Source organism: Stomoxys calcitrans, chromosome 5 (assembly GCF_963082655.1).
Source record: "Stomoxys calcitrans chromosome 5, idStoCalc2.1, whole genome shotgun sequence".
In the NCBI taxonomy this organism is placed as follows: Eukaryota; Metazoa; Arthropoda; class Insecta; order Diptera; family Muscidae; genus Stomoxys; species Stomoxys calcitrans.
The window spans coordinates 14,430,774-14,451,353 of NC_081556.1; the positions used below are offsets into that span (position 1 = coordinate 14,430,774).

General features: G+C 37.2%; 1 protein-coding gene across 11 annotated transcripts in view; it reads right to left on the minus strand.

The window, feature by feature from the left end:
• The window catches only part of LOC106080707 (mitogen-activated protein kinase kinase kinase kinase 5), a 440,370-nt gene that overhangs the window by 144,274 nt on the left and 275,516 nt on the right, over positions 1–20,580 (minus strand). For all 11 annotated transcript variants that reach the window (XM_059370126.1, XM_059370119.1, XM_059370123.1 and 8 more), the window contains exon 3: positions 14,225–14,645. In XM_059370126.1, the coding sequence (XP_059226109.1) occupies positions 14,225–14,645 (421 nt within the window). The remainder of the gene's footprint in view (positions 1–14,224; positions 14,646–20,580) is intronic.

Here is a 20,580-nt window from a genome sequence, read left to right on the forward strand (position 1 = left end):
ATTCGGATGAAAATTTGAGGTCTCTAGAGACCCGAGAAGTTAAAAATGCAGATCGGTTAACATAGGATCTATATCCAAATTTGAAACGACATAGCCCATTTGCGATACTCAACGACCTATATCGATAACTTCACTCGTTCCAACGCATTAAGACATGACCTGATCGACTCAGAATATCAAGACGTTCAAAAATATATATACTCGTTCCAACGCATTAAGACATGACCTGATCGACTCAGAATATCAAGACGTTCAAAAATATATAAACTTTATAGGATCTGAGATCAATATTTCGAGTTGTTACAAATGGAGTGACTAGATTAGTATCCCCCCATAAAGACATATAAACCATATCGCAAGAAAGCAAAGATTTCTATCCGATTTGCCTATCATATTTTATGCTAAAAACTTTAGACAGACTAAAAATGGTGCCCTCCCCTAAAACCATCAACTAACAGGACACTTTTACCACTTTGGGCAATCTCGGAGATGAGTGCACCGATTCAAGCGAGAAAATTTGTATGCCGTCTTATGGTACCCCAAAAGACACAAAATTCGTATAAAACTTTGGGGTCCAATAACTTAGGGAGGGGGGACGCCCTATCCCAAAACCCACCCGAACGGACATGCTTACAGATTGGGATAATATGGGTATCCAATAAAAAGTATTTAAGAGCAGAGTGGGAACTTGGCATAAAAAAGGTGCCCACCCTTAAAACCATCAACTAATAGTACACTTTTACCACTTTGGGCAATCTCGGAGATGAGTGAACCGATTTAAGCGAGAAAATTTGTATGTCGTCTTATGGTACCCCAAAAGACACATAATTGGTATAAAACTTTGGGGTTCAATAACTTGGGGGGACGCCCTATCCCAAAACCCACCGGAACGGACGTGCTTACAGATTGGGACAATATGGGTATCAAATGAAAGGTATTTAAGAGCAGAATGCGAACTTGACATACAAATAGTGCCCACCCCTAAAAACATCAACTAATAGTACACTTTTACCACTTTGGGCAATCTCGGAGATGAGTGTACCGATTTAAGCAAGAAAATTTGTATGCCACCTTATGGTACCCCAAAAGACACAAAATTGGTATACAACTTTGAAGTCCAATAACTTGGGGGGACGCCCTATCCCAAACCCACACGAACGGACATGCTTACAGATTGGGACAATATGGGTATCAAATGAAAGGTATTTAAGAGCAGAGTGGGAACTTGGCATAAAAAAGGTGCCCACCCTTAAAACCGTCAACTAACAGGACACTTTTACCACTTTGGGCAATTTCGGAGATGAGTGCACCGATTTAAGCGAGAAAATGTGTATGCCCCCTTATGGTACCCCAAAAGACACAAAATTGGTATAAAACTTTGGGGTTCAATAATTTGGGGGGACGCCCTATCTCAAAACCCACCTGAATGGACAGGGTTACAGATTGGAACAATATGGGTATGAAATGAAAGGTATTTAAGAGCAGAGTGCGAACTTGGCATACAAATGGTTCCCACCCCTAAAAACCTCAACTAATAGTACACTTTTACCACTTTGGGCAATTTCGGAGATGAGTGCACCAATTTAAGCAAGAAAATTTGTATGCCGTCTTATGGTACCCCAAAAAACACAAAATTGTTATAAAACTTTGGGGTCCAATAACTTGGGGGGACGCCCTATCCCAAAACCCACCCGAACGGACATGCTTACAGATTGGGACAATATGGGTATCGAATGAAAGGTATTTAAGAGCAGAGTGGGAACTTGGCATAATAATGGTGCCCACCCCTAAAAACATGAACTAACAGCACACTTTTACCACTTTGGGCAATCTCGGATATGAGTGCACCGATTTAAGTGAGAAAATTTGTATGCCACCTTATGGTACCCCAAAAGACACATAATTGGTATAAAACTTTGAGGTCCAATAACTTGGGGGGGGATGCCCTATCCCAAAACCCACCCGAACGGACGTGCTTACAGATTGGGACAATATGGGTATCAAATGAAAGGTATTTAAGAGCAGAGTGGGAACTTGGCATAAAAATGGTGCCCACCAATAAAAACATCAACTAACAAGACACTTTTACCACTTTGGGCAATATGGGTATTGAAAAGTGTCTGAGGGGCCTCCCCATCCCCCCAAAAGCCCCCAGCAGGTCATATGTACCCATTGGGACAATATGGGACTCAAATAAAAGGTATTTGGGAGTTAAATACAAATATGATAAGTAGTGTCCATCAAATCAAAAGTGAACCGATCGGAACAATATGCCACTCCAATAAAAGGTATTTGAGAGTAAAGTATGAATATTATATTATTATTGTTGAATGGTGCTTATGTTGCAACTTTTCCCCATAGCAGTCCACTAAATTACTGAGGCGTAGGTAAAAATTGATCTAATCATGCTCCTGTCCACGCCAGTGGACTATCCTTGGATTCAGCCCCCATTTCCAGCCTTCTCACTACGCTCCTGAATGTGACACTTCCAATTCAAGATCAAACCTTAGTATTTGACCTTGTCAGATATTGAAATCGTCCTGTTTAAGAAAACCTGGTGCGATAAACTGAGCCACCTTCGACTTCCTCTTGAACAGGCATATTTCAGTCTTCTCTGGGTTAAAGAACCTGAGTCTAGCCCTGTCATATGCCATATGCAAGACCCTTTCGGCTGTTCTGCATAGCTGGTTCGGATCTTCACCCTTTAGAAGTGTTACAATATCGTCTGCGTAGATCTCATTAGAAGATTTTAACAGCGAATGTCAGGAAAATGATAAGAAAAAAAATTTTCATTTAAAAGAATTTTGGGGATTTTTTTGGTTAACATTTTTAGGATTTTTTTACCATTGGTTGTTTTATAAAATCTAAAAATTTTAAGAAATATTATGTGAAGCAATTGAGTTCTGTAAAGTGGTTCTTTAAGGGATTCTTATCATTCCCTTTTCTAAAATTCGTTATTCGTTTGCTTTTAGTTTTCGCAGAAAACGTTTGATGCTATAATCACAATTCTATTTTACCTTGGGGACTTCAAGGAATATCTTAGGGGTGTAACAAACAAACAAAATTTAATGTTTTAATGAACAGAATAAAATGTCAAAGAAATCATTAAATGTCAAAAACAAGAATTGACATTTTAGAAAAAAAATTATAAGGCCAAAGGGTCATTATTAGCGAAAAAAAAAAAAAAAAACAAAACGAAGTTTCCCACAAAGCCCCCCTTTATTTTTCATCTATTATTTAACTACAAAAACGGCAAGTCCTTTGTCATTCAAAACCGAACAAAAAGCATAGAGGGAAATGCAAAAAATCTCCCCTATTATGTTTTATGTGGCTTTCTAATGACAAGTCATTGTGTTTTCACACCCGCAAATTTATTCAAGTCTTCTCTTCCTTTGGAGGGGGAGGCCTTTGTCTTGCGTATACTGCTGCTGCCGCTGTGACCAAAACAATTTTATTTTTGCTTTTATTGAAGGCGTTACTTCCTTTGCTTTTCTGACCGACTGGTCATTGTCATCTGTGGCCAAGTGTCCTTTATTATTATTTCTTTAAAAATATTTTACACCCAATTTATTTTCTTCATGCCTAATTATGCCTTAGAGGCATATTTGCCATAGAAAGAAAAAATACAAAAGAAACGCGTCGCAAAATTATTTCGAATTTCGCTCGCCCTCTTAGCAGAAGTTCATGGCCACAAAAGCATGAATAAAAACTTAACATTATTTGTTTATTAAGTGAGAAAAAAAATACAAGTTATGAGAAGCAATAAGATTTCATTAGGACTACGACTAAATACACAAAATTAACATAAAAAATGATGTAAGTCGCTGGCTGGGCGAAGTTAAAAGAAAAACAAAAGATTTTTTGTGTTGTATCTAAATTCCTTTTGGCTAAAAGCCAAAAAGTTTCGTTCATAATTCGATTATTATGAGGTGTCAAAAGAAAAATTGATATTAACATAAAAAGCTTTAAAATTTTTAAGAAGGAGAAGGAGAAGAACAAGAGCTTTAATGATATAATTATGTGCATAATTAAACAAAATAAAAATGACCATGAAAATGAACAAGTGTTTAATACAGAGCAAAATGTACTCCTGGTTATTAAGGATAACGTTTCATCTTCCCCTTCCTATGGCTATAATACTTTTTGAAAAAACCCCCATCCACATTTTGTTTTCTACCATTATTATTATTATATTCCCTAATTGTTTCCACTATTAGTCTCAATACATAATTAATTGTTGCATTTTAGCCTTGCCGACTTCTAACCCATACAAGACGCAGCTTTAATTTGTTAAACTTCCCCAAAAAGTGCTCTAAACTTTTTTTTATTATTGCCACTGCTGTTAGCTAAACCAACCCAACCACATGTGCTCTTTAAAATAATAGCGCCCATACTGTTTTGTTTGAGACTATTCATAACTGCATTTTGGCATACAATAGCCTCAAGAGCCTTTTTCAATTTTTAATTAAACCAAACACCTCGCATGAAGTTTTAGTTTTAAAATCAAATTTCCCAACCACAGCTGGTGATGAGTTTTGCTGCAATTCGCCTGAAAGGCTATGTTGACGCTGGCCGTTGATGTGGCTGTGGCTCTAAGTGAGATGTTCCTGTGATCCCTCGGCATATGGCAAACTAAAAACCCAAAAACCCGAAACCAACATTTTAAAACGACCACAAAAGATTAACAACATTATTTTTGGGCAAAAACAAATAAAATATATTCAAAACTTATTTTTGCTTTCCACAACAGCCAAAGGTAAATTGACCAAAAATGTGGATATAGCGTACAAGGCTCTAACATGGCTTTGGCATAATTCCTGGGCAGGTCATCAGTGAAGGATGTGGGCAATGTTTGAATTTCTAAACGTCAAACTGGAGGGGAAAAAGGGATATTTATTGAAATATACCAGAATAAGGAAAAAAAACAGAAATAATACCTGAAATAAGGCGACTTAAGTGTCAGTATCGATAAATTGGGGTCTAAAATCAGCACAAATGAAGAATGTTCACCATAATAAATATTGACTTAAACATCAATATTACTGATAATACTGATACTAGCTGTCCTGGTGTATTACGCTACACCCATAAGTATTTGTGACCTGCTTTTGACATGTCCAAATTTGAAAAATAATTAATATTCGTATTAAACTTTCAAATAAATTTCAATAGAATCCCATATTGTCTCGATTGGTAAACAAGTCGATTTGGGTTGGGCGACTCTTTGGGATGTGACCCAAATTTTTATACAAGTTTCGTAATCTACTCTCAAATATCTTTAATTTTGTACCCATATTGCCCCAATAAGTAAACATGTAATTTTTGGGCGGTTTTCTGAGATGGGCAAGTTATCCGACGCGTGAAGTCGATTTTTTTTTTATAATTTTCGTACTTGACTCTTAAATACCTTTCATTTGCTACCCATATTGTCCCAATCGGCAAACATGCCCGTTTGGGTAGGGCGTCCCCCACCGCTATTTTGTACATTTTTGTGTGGGGCGAACCAACTGGGAATAGGTGCCAAACTTTTATATAAATTTCATTTTCCTTTCTTTTGAATCCCATATTGTCCCGATATGCCTACATATCCGTTTTGGGGTGGAAAGGCCCCCTAAGACTTAACCCCAAATTTTATAAAAGTTTCGTATTGTACTTCTAATTACCTTTCATTTGATACCCATATTGCCCCTATCGGTAAACATGACATTTTTTAATGGTTTTTGAGGTTGGGGTGGGCACTCCGACAGGTGAGGTTAAATTCCTATACCAAATTCGTACCCTACTCTTAAATACCTTTCATTTGATACCCACATTGTACCAATCGGCAAACATGCCCGTATGGGTAGGGCGTTCCCCACCGCTATTTTGTACATTTTTGTGTGGGGCGAACCAACTGGGAGTAGGTGTTAAACTTTTATATAAATTTCGTTTTCTGCTCTCAAGTACCTTTCTTTTGAATCCCATGTTGTCCCGATATGCCTACATATCCGTTTTGGGGTGGGAAGGCCCCCTAGGACTTGACCCCACATTTTATGAAAGTTTCGTAATGTACTTCCAATTCCCTTTCATTCGATACCCATATTGCCCTTATTGGCAAACATGAAATTTTTGGGCGGTTTTTGGGGGTAGGCGGGTACTCCGACAGGTGACGTCAAATTCCTATACCGAATTCGTACCCTACTCTTAAATACCTTTCATTTGATACCCATATTGTCCCAATCGGCAAACATGCCCGTTTGGTTGGTTTTGGGTAGGGCGTTCCCCACCGCCGTTTGGACATTTAGGAGTGGGGCGATCCAACTGGGAATAGGTCCCAAACTTTTATATAAGTTTCGTATTCTACTCTCAAATGACTTTCGTTGGATACCCATATTGGCTAGATCGGTTGCATGTCCGTTTTAAGGTTTTTTTTTGAGTGGGCGGCCCCGGAAACTTAACCCCAAATTTTATAAAAGTTTCGTATTGTACTTCTAATTACCTTTCATTTGATACCCATATTGCCCCTATCGGTAAATATGACGTTTTTGGACGGCAAACATGCCCGTTTGAGTGGTTTTGGGTAGGGCGTTCCCCACCGCTGTTTGCACATTTAGGAGTGGGGCGATCCAACTGGAAATAAATGCCAAACTTGTATATAACTTTCGTATTCTACTCTAAAATATGAATCGTTTAAATCCCATATTATCCCAATCGGCGCATATGTCCATTAGGGGGTGATGTTTGGGGTGGGGTGGTCCCCCGGGACTTGGCCCCAAATTTTTGTAAAAGTTTTGTATTGTACTTCCAATTACCTTTCATTTGATACCCATATTGACCCAATCGGTAAACATGTCATTTTTGGGCGGTGATTTAGTGCTACAGTCACGTCGTGAGTGACTCAGGACGCAAAGGTGTGTGTATCACGTTTAAGAGATACACGTATCCAGCTCCTCGCCTTTGTCCTTCAGACATAAGAGCCGTTGAGTCCACGAACACTCATGATCGTTATTTAGTGTCATACTCACGCCGTGAGTTAATTATGACACCGAAATCCACATTTTCAGCACTACGGGCTTAGCCGCTCTTATGTCATAAGAGCTCGCGAACACGCACTCGTGCCATCTGTCTCCGACCACCACACCATGACTTAGTGCCGTACCCACGCTGTGTGTGAATCACGCCACCAAGATCCACATTGCCAACACCTCGCCTTTGTCCTTCAGACATAAAAGCCGCTGAGCCCGCAAACACACACTCGTGCCATCTGTCTACGACCATCACACTATGATTTAGTGCCGTACCCACGTCGTGAGGGAATCACGCCATCAAGATACAAATTGGCAACACCTCACCTTTGTCCTCCAGACATAAGAGCAGCTGTGGCCGCGAACACCCACTGGTAACCATTGTCTACGATCGCACCCCGTGATTTAATGCAGTACCCGCATCGTGAGTGAATCACGTCACGGACATACACGTAGTCAACTCCTCGCCTTTTCCCTCAAGACATAAGAGCGGCTGAGTCCGTGAACGTACACCCGTGCATTTTTTGTACGACCACCATACCGTGATTAGTGTCCCATCCATGCCTGGAGTGAATCACGTTTCCGAGATACGTAGCCAGCCCCTGCCTTTGTCCTCAAGACATAAGAACTGCTGAGCCCGCGAACACACACTACCTCACCGTGATTTAGTCCACTCCGTGAGTGTATCACGTTTACGATATACATGTAGCCAGCATCTCGCCTTGGCTACGTGATTTAGACTATACTTGGCACAGCTGTTGGGAGTCATACCAGAACACTACCAAAACAGGACCCAAGATCGGTTTATATGGCAGCTCCCCATCCTATAGTGGAGGGTATAAATAAACGGTGTGAGAACGAGTAGACACATCTCTTTGAAGTTTGGAATGGTTATGGCTGAGGTGCTAGCGAAAACATGGCCCTAGCTTGTTCGGGCGCCTTTTGGCAGGCCCCTAAAGAAGGTCACCTCAGCATTTCGAAAATTTGTTTGTAATTTGATTTCCAAAATTTGCTGGATAGCGCTCAAAAATCCCTACAAAAAATTCCGTTGAGGTCTGCTATATCTCGTTTTGTTTTGGGGATATTCGACTTTTATTTTTTTTTTAATTTTTGTATTTTTATTTTGTAATTTACGAAGGCATTTATGATTTGGATTCGTGATCAAATTTACGACGACTTTGCCGCAAAAAGTGTCCACATTTTATTTATTCAGTAAAAAATTGAATAGTTTGGAAGTAAATTTTTTTTTTTGGTTCTATCCTACTGTGCGCCAGTGCGACACCTCTTTGGGGAGAAGTTTTTACATGGCATAGTAACTGACAAATGCCGCCAGCATTAGGAGGGGATAACCACTGCAGACAAATGTGTTTCTGAGGTTATAGCCAGGATTCGCACCTAGGTGTTCAGAGTCATAGGCGGACATGCTAATTTCTGCGCTACGGTGGTCTCCAGATTTGCTAAATAAAACCAATTTTAACAAATATAACTAACCTTTATCTCTCTATCACTGAAACAAAAAAATGTTTGTGACTGACACTGCCCTCGGTGAGTGTCACCCCAGATGCACCCCAGCGGATCACCGTACTGAACACAAGCCTCCAAATTGACATGTTACTCTATCATGACAATATGGCTGTCACATGAACGGAATGTAAGACTACAGTACGAGATTGACATAAAAATTTAACCCCAAGTGTTGGGTGGATCTGCCGCTCCCGCTTACCACAATTTTCGAAAACGCCAAATCCCCGAGTTGGTTGGAGGCAATGAATCAAAATTTTGTTTGCACAATAACCTTGGAACAAAAATTTGGTATCTAAATCTGAGGTGGAATACCTTGGGGGCCAACCCAATCCTAATGCGATATCTAATTTATGAGCCATGAGTTAATGGGGTTATCCACTCCCAACCGAAAAAAAAACTGGACTAATGTGAGGGTAAAAATTTGTAGGCCTGACCGAACTTAACTCTTAACTAAAATCTTACTTGATTTTATTAAAAATCTGAAAAACTCATTGAGTTCTCCAATGGGGGTTTCAGATTGAAGTTACATCCCTTAAAAAAATTGGCAGACCTATTAACACTTTCCACTCTATGACAACAATCAAATAAATAGCAAAGTTCCATTTAAAAAAAAAAAATAAAAAATTTTAATGAAGAAAATATTAACAAAAAAACAGATTTGATGCCATCCAACATCCAACTTTTAATTGAAAATTTCTTTTCTTTCTGGACACTGACAAATGCCTGTTAGCCTCAGCCTTTATGATGTTGTTTCAATTTGCCCATATTCAGTTTTTTTTTTTGAGTTTGTCCATTGTAGTTGAATGATGCCATCACGATTGTTGATGGTAATAAATTAAAAAATTTTGTAAACATTTAGTCACATCACTTTGCATAAAATCAACTGCAAAAATACCAACTACAGCTGTAGTAGAATGGTCAGGCCGCACATGTCGCCTTTTTCGTATTATTTTTCGTTAAAAAAAAACAACACCCATTTAGACTATGTATAGCTGGTGTTCTGTTTACTTAGCAATGTTTAAATTTTTAGTTAAAATAAAACAACAACAACAACAAAAATATATCGAAACTTTATGCATATAAAAATATGTTATGCATTTTTTTTTGTTATTGTTCTGTTGAGGTGAGCCCTGCGTAGAAAATAGACAATAGGGGAAAGTCATAGTGGGTGTGGGTGGGTGTTGGCTAGAAAAAAAATTTACATATAAAAGCTGTTTGCATAAATTCTAAAAATTCTAAAGCCTAAATATTTAAGCTGGACCGATTCAAAAAAAATCTCTCTTTTTGTTATTGTTGGCATATATTAAGGATTTGAAGGCTTAAATGCTTCAAATAGTATTAAAAAGATTTAATAGCATTTTCAGTTTTTTATAAAATATGAAGTGTTAAATCCTTTTTATGCTAAAAACATTTTTAAGCATGTATAGGCATAGTTTGTTATAGAATTACAATTTTTGTCATTCACAAAATAAAAAACTTAACAAGTAAAAGCGTGCCAAGTTCGGCCAGACCGAATCTTGGATACTCGCAAACAGGGATTCGGCTAAAAATGTATACAAAGGATTTGGATCGTACGTGAAACGATGGATGAAAGTCGTAACAGACCACCACGTACAAAATTTCAACCGCATCGGACTTGAGATGTCAAACAAGGAGATCGGTTTATATAGGAGCTTCATCAGGTTCTTCACTGAGTTGGACCTTAATTGGCTCGATTGTTGGAAGTTGTAACGAAAAACTATGTACAAAATCTCAGCTCAATCGGATAACAACTGCAGCGTTTAGGGGCTCAAAATGTCAAATCGGGAGATGGGTTTATATGGGAGCTATATCAGGTTATAGACCAATTCAGACCACACTAGCCACGATTGTTGGAAGTCCTAACGGAACACTATGTGCAATATTTCAGCCCAATCGGTTAATATTGACATCTTCTAGGAGCTCAAGAAGTCAAGTCGAAGGACCACTTTATACGGGAGCCATCATAAATTTGAACCGATATGGCCCATTTGCCGTCCCCAACGACCTACATCAATAAGAAATATCTGAGCAATTTTCGTGCAGCTAGCTATACTTATTCGACTGTTATAGTGATTTTCACAGACGGACATGGCTTAATCGACTTAGGATGTCTACACGATCCAGAATAAAGATACTTTATGATTAGGATAGATTAGTATACCCACCATCCTATGAGGCTGGGTATAAAATTGAATTGAATAAAATTGTTGAATTCATAATGTTGACATTATTATTACGATCAAATGTATACAAAATCAAATACAATATTGTAGACCAACAGCAAGATTAAGATTCTATTTTATTTATCATTGGTCAGTGTTGCTGGATTTTAGGGGAAGGGGAGAATTATAGAAGAATTTTACAATTTAACTAAGCTTCCCTTCGGAAAAGGGTAATAAAACTACCCTTACCTGAGAAAAAGGGTACTAAAACTACCCTTACCTGAGAAAAAGGGTACTAAAACTACCCTTACCTGAGAAAAAGGGTACTAAAACTACCCTCTCCTATAGGAATGGGTACTAAACCTAAGGGAAAGGATAGTAAACTAACATTTTCGTAACGGAAGGGGTACTAAACCTACCTTTCCTAACGGGAGGGGTACTAAACCTACCCTTTTCTAAGGGAAAGGTTACTCAAACTACCGTTTCCTAAATGAAAGTGTACTAATACTACCCTTACCTAAGGGAAAGGGTACTACAACTAACCTTTCCATAGGGAAAGGGTACTAAAGCTACCCTTTCCCAAGGGAAACGGTACTAAAATTACCCTTTCTTAGAGGAAAGGATACTAAAACTACCATTTAGTACCATTTCCCAAGGGAAAGGGTACTAAACCTACTCTTTCCCAAGGAGGGGTACTAAAAGTTCCCTTTCCAAGGAGAAAGGGTACTAAAACTACCCATTACTAGGTAAAGGGTGCCAAAACTAACCTATCCTAAGAGAAAGGGTACTAAAACTACGCTTTCTTAAGAAAAAGGTTACTAGAAATACGATCCAAAGGTATTTAAACTACCCTTTCCTGGGCAAAGTGGTACTAAAACTATCCTTTCCGAGGGAAAGGTTTGTAAAACTACCCTTTCCTAAGAGGAAGGGTACTAAAACTATTCTTTTATAAGGGGAAGAGTACTAAAACCACTATATCCTAAGGGAAAGGGTACTAAAACTACCGTTTCCTAAGGGAAAGGGTGCTAAAACTACCCTTTCCTAAGAAAAAGGGTACTAGAACTACAAATTGCTACAGTGAACTACCCATACTACACTTTTTAAAGGAAAGTGTATTTAAACTACCCTTTATCAGGGGAAAGGGTACTAAAACTACCCTTTCTTAAGGGAAGGGGTATTTAAACTAAGGAAAAGGGTACTAAAACTACCATTCCCTAAGGGGAAGGGCACTAAAACTACCCTTTCCAAGGGAAAAATGTATTTAAAATAACCTTTATTAAGTGAAAGGGTACTAAAACTGTCCTTTCTTAAGGGAAGGGATATTTAAACTAAGGAAAGGGTACTAAAACTACCATTCCCTAAGGGGAGGGGCACTAAAACTACCCTTTCCAAGGGAAAAATGTATTTAAACTAACCTTTATTAAGTGAAAGGGTACTAAAACTGTCCTTTCTTAAGGGAAGGGATATTTAAACTAAGGAAAGGGTACTAAAACTACCATTCCCTAAGGGGAGGGGCACTAAAACTACCCTTTCCTAGGGGAAAGGGTACATAAACTACCCTCTCCTAAGGGAAAGGGTACTAAAACTAAGAGAAAGGGTACTAAACCTGCCATCCTATAAGAGAAAGAGTACTAAAACCACCCTTTCCTAAGGAAAGGGATACTAAAACTAACCTTTCCTTATGGAAAGGGTACTAAAAATACACTTTCTTAAGGGAAAAAGTACAAAAACCACCCTTTCCAAAGGGAAAGGGTGCTAGAACTACCCTTTTCTAAGGGAAGGGGTACTAGCACTACCCTTTCCTAAGGGAAAGGGTACTAAAACTACCCTTTTCTGAGGGAAAGGATACTAAAACTAACCTATCCTAAGAAAAAGGATACTAAAACTAACATTTCCTAAGGGAAAGGATACCAAAACTACCCTTTGCTAAGGGAAAGCGTACTAAATCTAAGGGAAAGGGTACTTTCCTGCAGGGAAAGGGTACTTTCCTACAAGGAAAGAGTACTTTCCTACAGGGAAAGGTACATAACTACCCTTTGCGAAGGTAAAGGGTACGGAAACTGCCCTCTCCTAAGGAAAAGTGTACTAAAACTAACATTTCCTAAGAAAAAGGGTACTAAAACTACCCTTTCCTAAAAGAAAGGGTACTAAAACTACCCCGTCCTAAAAGAAAGGTACTTAAACTATCCTTGCCTAAGAGGAAAGGAACTAAAACTACCCCTTAATAAGGGAAATGGTACTAAAACTTCCCTTTTCCCAGGGAAAGGGAACTAAAACTAACCTTTCTTAAGGGCAAGGGTACTAAAACTACGCTTTCCTAAGGGAAAGGGTACTTTAACTACCCTTTCTCAGGGAAAGGGTACTAAAACTACCCTTTCGTAAGGGAAAGATACTAAGATTCCTTCCTAGTGCAAATGGTACTAAAACTAACCATTACTAAGGGAAAGGGTACTATAATTACCGACTCCTAAGGGAAGGGGTACTAAAACTACCCTTTGCTAAGGGAAAGAGTACTAAATCGAAGGGAAAGGATACTTTTCTAAAGGAATTGGTACTAAACCTACGATTTCCTTAGAAAAAGGGTACTAGAACTATTTTTTCCTATGGGAAAGGGTACTAAAACTACCCTGACTAAAAGGAAAGGGTACTTTCTTAATGGAAAGGGTAATTTCTTAATGGAAAGAGTACTTTCTTAAAGGAATGGGTACTTTCCTAGAGGAAAGAGTACTTTTCTACAGGAAAGAGTACTTTCCTACAGGAAAGAGTTCTTTCCTACAGGAAAGAGTTCTTTCCTACAGGAAAGGGTACTTTCCTAAAGGAAAGGTTACTTTTCTTAAGGAAAGGGTACTTTCCTTAAGGAAACGGTACTTTCTTAAAGGAAAGGGTACTTTCCTAAAGGAAAGGGTACTTTCTTAAAGGAAAGGGTACTTTCCTAAAGGAAAGGGTACTTTCCTAAAGGAAAGGGTACATGCCTAAAGGAAAGAGTACCTTCCTGAAGGAAAGGGTATTTTCGTAAAAGGAAGGGTACTAAAACTACTAAGGGAAAGTGTACTAAAGCTGTCCTTTCTTTAGAAAAAGGAAAATGTACTAAAACTACCCTTTTCGTTAGGAAATGAAAAGTGTACTTAAACTACCCTTGTTGAAGGGAAAGGGTACTAACACTACGCTTTTCTAAGGGAAAGGGTACTAAAACCAGCAATTCCTCAGGGTTATAAAACTACGCTTTCTTTTGGAAATGGGTACTAAAACTACCCTTTTTCAAAGGAAGAGGTTGCTACACTACCCTTTGCCTTTCCTTTAGAAAGGGTACTAAAACAACCCTTTCCCAAGGAAAATGTAAACATTGGGCGATTTTTTTTTTCAAATTCTATTAAATTTGAAATGTTGCATCATATTTGAAGATGTATCTGCTCAGTTTTAACATTCTACACTTTTGGGCCCCATAAAACTCATGTCCATTGTAACACCCGCTTATCACAATTAAAGAACATGTCATCACTTCACTTGACTTACCAATAAAACTTTTCCTTTTGTTAATTGTCGCCGTTATTTGAGCTGATACACCAAAATCTGCCAACTTGACATCACCATATTCGGTTAGCAGTATGTTGGCTCCTTTTATATCTCGATGCATTTTACCCATGGAATGCAGGTACTCGAGTCCTTTTAGTGTTTCGCGGGACATATAGGCAATTTGTTGTTCACTCAATGGCCCCGTCACCTGATAGATGTCCTGCAGACTGCCACCGCCACAATATTCCATGCAGATCCACAATTTGTCACGACGCAGGTAGGAGCCATAATAGGCAATTATGTTTGGATGGCGGCAGTCACGCATCATTATGATCTCCTGTTGGATGATTTGTATGTCATCGGTAGGCTCCAATTTAATGACTTTTATGGCGGCCAATTCATTGCTCTGTATACGCTTTGCCTGGAAAAAAGGAAAACCCGAAAAAGGGAAATTAGGCAAATTGACGAAAACGAAAAGCACTTAAAAGTAAACGGTCTGAGAAAATTTGTAGGCAGGGTAAAAATGTTATAAAACTCTTAAAATCTTTAATGAGTTCGAGGCAGCCAGGACAGTAGATGGTAGGTCGAGGTGCTTGGAAATCAATTCTACGTTCGGCTAGTGTAATGGATTAATGAAGGTAGAGCTAGATTCTATTTTAAGAGAAGCTGTTCCTTAATGTTATTTCTCCAAAGTGGGAGATAATCTTACCATAAGCATGTGAATAACCAGAAATGGTTTTATTGATTTCGCTGCAAATGCAAAGTTCACATAAAAGCTGAGGTTACAACACTACTTTCATATCGATGACACCTGCACGATTTTAGCTTTAGCTTCAAACCGAGCCCAAACGGAAGGTCACTAAGCGAAAAGTTTAAAATAGCTGAAGGTTTCACTAATACCAGCAGCATTAGTGGGGAGATAAATATGGTGTTTTCTGCAGGATTCAAACCCACTTGTCCAGTTACTCCACATTGCATTTGTTTGTGTGTAAGCCACACACACTATTGACATACATGTAACTATGTGAATATTTGTGTGCATTGTCTCTTCACAGGTCAATGATTTTGAGCAATTTTCAAAAGCAATTTCTTCAGCACCCCAAAATGGCATTTGCATTTTATGTGAGGCTACACTACCCACTACCACAGTCATTGCTGTCAAGTTACCATGATGATCATCTCACTTTACCCCATTGCAATCATTCATTCATTCATTTGAATTCGTTATTATCTTGTTCGAATTGGAATTTGAATTCAAATTTCAATTCTGTGCAATGTCCTTGTAGCAGCCGAATCGGCAGCAGCATTGTGTGTTCACAGTTTTGCACTGGTGTAAGTGCAAACGCCAATGTGTTTACTTTTCTCCACTTGACTTGTATTTGGGTATTAAAATAATGGAAATAATTGCATCCAATCAAATACGAAAATTGATGTTAAAATAAACAATTTTAATGAGAAAGAATAAATTTCGGTGAAACAAATCGATGATGATACATTTCAAATCAAATAGGGGCACGAGCGCAATTAACAAAGCATAAATCAAGTGTGTAATGAGAATTGTTTGTCAGAGTGTACAAAAAAAAAGCAAGTGAGAATAGCAGGTACCACAGCGATGGAGCAGGCAAATATGATGGAACAAACAAAAACAATACCTTATTTCCATAGAAAATTCTGTCAACAATTTATTTTTACAGAGAATTTGTCAACATTTTCTATTTCTATAGAAAGTAATTGCGGATTTTTCATATAGTCGGCGTTGAAAAATTTTTTCACAGCTTGTGACTCTGTAATTGCATTCTTTCTTCTGTCAGTTATCAGCTGTTACTTTTAGCTTGCTTTAGAAAAAAAGTGTAAAAAAAGTATATTTGATTAAAGTTCATTCGAAGTTTTATTAAAATGCATTTACTTTCTTTTAAAAAATCCGCAATTACTTTTTGGGGAACCCATTATATATCAGATTCGTGTTATACTCTAAAATACCTCTTATTTGAGCCCCATGTTGCAATGGTCAGCAAATATGACCTATTTGGGTGGTGTTAGGTGTTGGGGTGGTCCCATAGACAATTCTTCTCGATATTGATATCATGTTCGTGCTTTACCCTCAAAGACCTTTCATTTGAGCCTCATATTACTATGGTCTCAAATTTGTCCTCTTTTGGTGGTGTTTTTGGAGAGGTGTCCCACATTTGGATGTCAGATTCGTTTTCTATTCGCAAATACCTTTTATTTGAGTCCCATATTGCCATGGTCAGTAAATATGTCCGATTTAGAAGTGTTTTGGGGTTGGGGTGGTCCCCCAAACACTTGGTCCGCCAATTGGATATCACATACGTTTTCTAATCTTTAATACCTTTCATTTTAGTCCCATATTGTCGTGATTGGTCTGTAAATATATTTGGTAGGTTTTGGGAGTGGCGCGGTCCCCCTAGGTACCCCATCCAAAATTTTCATACCAAATTTTTGTTTTTAGGTTACTATAAGAGAGCACTCAAAATTTCGTTTAAATTGCCTTATGCCTCAGACACCAAGGAAGAAATTTTTGTCAGATTTGTACTCTACTTTTAAATACCTCTCATTCGATGCTGGGTGGTTTTGGAGGTGGGTAGGCCCCTCAGACACAAGGGAATACATTTTTATGCCAGATTTTTTTCTCTGCCTTTAAGTACCTTTCATTTGATACCTATATTGCCCAAAGCGGTAAAAGTGGTGTTTTTGGGGGTGAATGACCCCCCCCGAACACTTAGGGTGAAATTTGTATCTTAACTACCTTTCGTTTGATACCCATATTGTGGCAATTGGTAACCATGTCCGTCCGGATGGCCATTATCCGTTCTACGGCCATCAGAACCTTTAAATTTGGCAAGATTTGATAGAAATTTGATATGTAAAATATCCATACGCCCTAAACTAAGTTCATTTGTATACTTTGTTCAGAGCATCCGTGGCGGTGGGTTAAAAAGTTTCGGCCCAGCTGAACTTATCATTCGTTCCCACGCAACCCATAGCAACCCCTGCCGACCGAGGCGGCCAACTCCCACTACGTAGGGAGGCCTACACCCCATAGTCTGAACTATGGAGGGTTAGCAGAGGGCTAGGGTAATACTGGCTACAGAAATTTCACAGGCAGTTCAAAACAATTCACCTTCTTACTTGTTAAGGATATTAAGGATTATATTTTTCAAATTTTGTTTATACACAAATACTTATTTTCCTGTTCTACATCTCTTAACATACAGCAAGCAATCTATTTTAGAAGGGAACCTCCGCCGGAAGTTGTCATGATAGTATAACAAAAACAAAACTTTTATCATCCTCCTTCTTATTTACCGACATTGGGTGTTTATGGTGGTTCCGTTAGCAGAACACAATCACAGATTATTTATTTACAAAGTAATTTAATTTTGCTCCCCATCTCCAAAGCACATTTCCAAGAATTCCCTTCCCTGAATGGTATTAACAAAGAAAAAGAAATCACGCAAACAGTTAGCGCTAATATTTGAACAAACGAATGCCTCAACTGCTATCTTCGATATACCTCTTCTATTCCTTTTCTAGCATAGGGCAGAATAACAAAAGACTAATACTTATAGCACCGATTGCCTGGAAATGTGCAATGATGAATGGAGACAGCAGAGTATTATCATGAAAATATGTAGTGCCTAGGAAGCAAATCGAGCAAATGCCACCTGTATTTGTTCCAAGCTTCAAGTAAACTCCTACATGGTGAAGTTTAACAGGTATTTCCATGAAATTTTCTCTAAAGACAAAATTTCCATGAAATTTTCTCTAAAAACAAAATTTCCATGAAATTTTCTCTAAAGACAAAATTTTCATGAAATTTTCTCTAAAGACAAAATTTCCATGAAATTTTCTCTAAAGACAAAATTTCCATGAAATTTTCTCTAAAGACAAAATTTCCATGAAATTTTCTCTAAAGACAAAATTTCCATGAAATTTTCTCTAAAGACAAAATTTCCATGAAATTTTCTCTAAAGACAAAATTTCCATGAAATTTTCTCTAAAGACAAAATTTCCATGAAATTTTCTCTAAAGACAAAATTTCCATGAAATTTTCTCTAAAGACAAAATTTCCATGAAATTTTCTTTAAAGACAAAATTTCCATGAAATTTTCTCTAAAGACATAATTTCCATGAGATTTTCTCTAAAGACAAAATTTCCATGAAATTTTCTCTAAAGACATAATTTCCATGAATTTTTCTCTAAAGACAAAATTTCCATGAAATTTTCTCTAAAGACAAAATTTCCATAAAATTTTCTCTAAAGACAAAATTTCCATGAAATTTTCTCTAAAGACAAAATTTCCATGAAATTTTCTCTAAAGACAAAATTTCCATGAAATTTTCTCAAAAGGCGAAATTTCCATGAAATTTTCTCTAAAGACAAAATTTTCATGAAATTTTCTCTAAAGACAAAATTTCCATGAAATTTTCTCTAAAGACAAAAATTCCATGAAATTTTCTCTAAAGACAAAATTTCCATGAAATTTTCTCTAAAGACAAAATTTCTATGAAATTTTCTCTAAAGACAAAATTTCCATAAAATTTTCTCTAAAGACAAAATTTCCATGAAATTTTCTCTAAAGACAAAATTTCCATGAAATTTTCTCTTAAGACAAAATTTCCATGAAATTTTCTCTTAAGACGAAATTTCCATGAAATTTTCTCTAAAAACAAAATTTCCATGAAATTTTCTCTAACGAAATAATTTTCATGAAATTTTCTCTAAAGGAAAAATTTCCATGAAATTTTCTCTAAAGACAAAATTTCCATGAAATTTTCTCTAAAGATAAAATTTCCATGAAATTTTCTCTAAAGAGAAAATATTCATGAAATTTCCTTTTAAGACGAAATTTCCATCAAATTTTCTCTAAAGGCGAAATTTCCATGATATATTCTCTAAAGACAAAATTTCCATGAAATTTTCTCTAAAAACAAAATTTCCATGAAATTTTCTCTAAAGACAAAAATTCCATGAAATTTTCTCTAAAGACAAAATTTCCATGAAATTTTCTCTAAAGGCAAAATTTCTATGAAATTCCCACTAAAGGCGAAATTTCCATGAAATTTTCGTTAAAGGCGAAATTTCCATGAGATTTTCTCTAAAGGCGAAATTTTCATGCAATTTTCTCTAAAGACAAAATTCCCATTAAATTTTCTCTAAAGACAAAATTTTCATGAATTTTTTTTCTAAAGACAAAATTTCCATGAAATTTTCTAATTTGAAGACAAAATAATTTTTTCTTTACATTTTCCTTTAACCCTACTCTCTTTTCAGTGTCCCTTATTGATTCTGTTCACTACTCTAGATGTCTGAAGTACATTTTGAAAAACTAGCCATTGTTGTTGTATATTGCAATCGTGTAATGACTTCACATTTTATTTGGTTGCCATTCCGCAGCAACGGCATGCTGCTAGAACGCCAAACTTTACAAATACTTCAGACAACACAAGGATCATCATTGCTGGTACCTACACCAACTCCGGCGCTATTCATCGACTAGACTTAGGAAAGTATTTAACATGGCTGCTGTTAAAACTTCTTTGTTGAATTGCAGCAATGCCATAACCACCAGGACTCCACTAGCCCGCATTTGTGTACTAAACTTCCTAACTTGTCCGTATATTCTTCATTATAATGATCTTCTTTTTCTTCTTCATTAAATAACAACCAAGTTAAGGCTTCACTTATGCAATTGCATTTTAGGGTAAACTTTTGGAAAACCTTAGTTCTGCTAATCTCTAACAAAAGGTAAAGTTGAGGTTGTTTATCGGTGAAAATTCTATAGCAAAGGAAGTTATTTCCGTTGGTAGACCAATCAGGAAATTAAGAATTAATTCTAAGAAAAAAACCGATACAGGAGACCAATGGTACAACATAAGTAGTTTTTATGAGTAGCTTTTTCTACTCTGGAGTTTTTGTAAGAAAAAATTGAAAAATAAGTTTTTCACAGTAAAACGGTGTTTTTATTCGTTTCCTTCACTTGTCTACCCAACCAACTAATTTGCCCGCCACTTGCATTCCCTTTTCAAAACGTTATAAATTTTTAAGTCTTGGAAATTTATATCGTCTAGCTGTACAACTTCTGTATAGTTGTGTCCTCTAAGTCCGAGTTGATTGTATGCTTTTCATTCAGACGCCCCCTAAAGTATGCCATGAAATTTGGCTACCTTCCATTTAACCCCATGGCTATGTGTTGGTTTGTAGGTGTTTTCCTTTTTTGCTTCATGAACATTTTTATGAATGATACGTGATAGTTTAGAAATATGGCTCTTACACGTAGCCCATTTGCAGTTTTTTTTTAAATTTTTTCTAACATTAAGATTATGAGTTATAT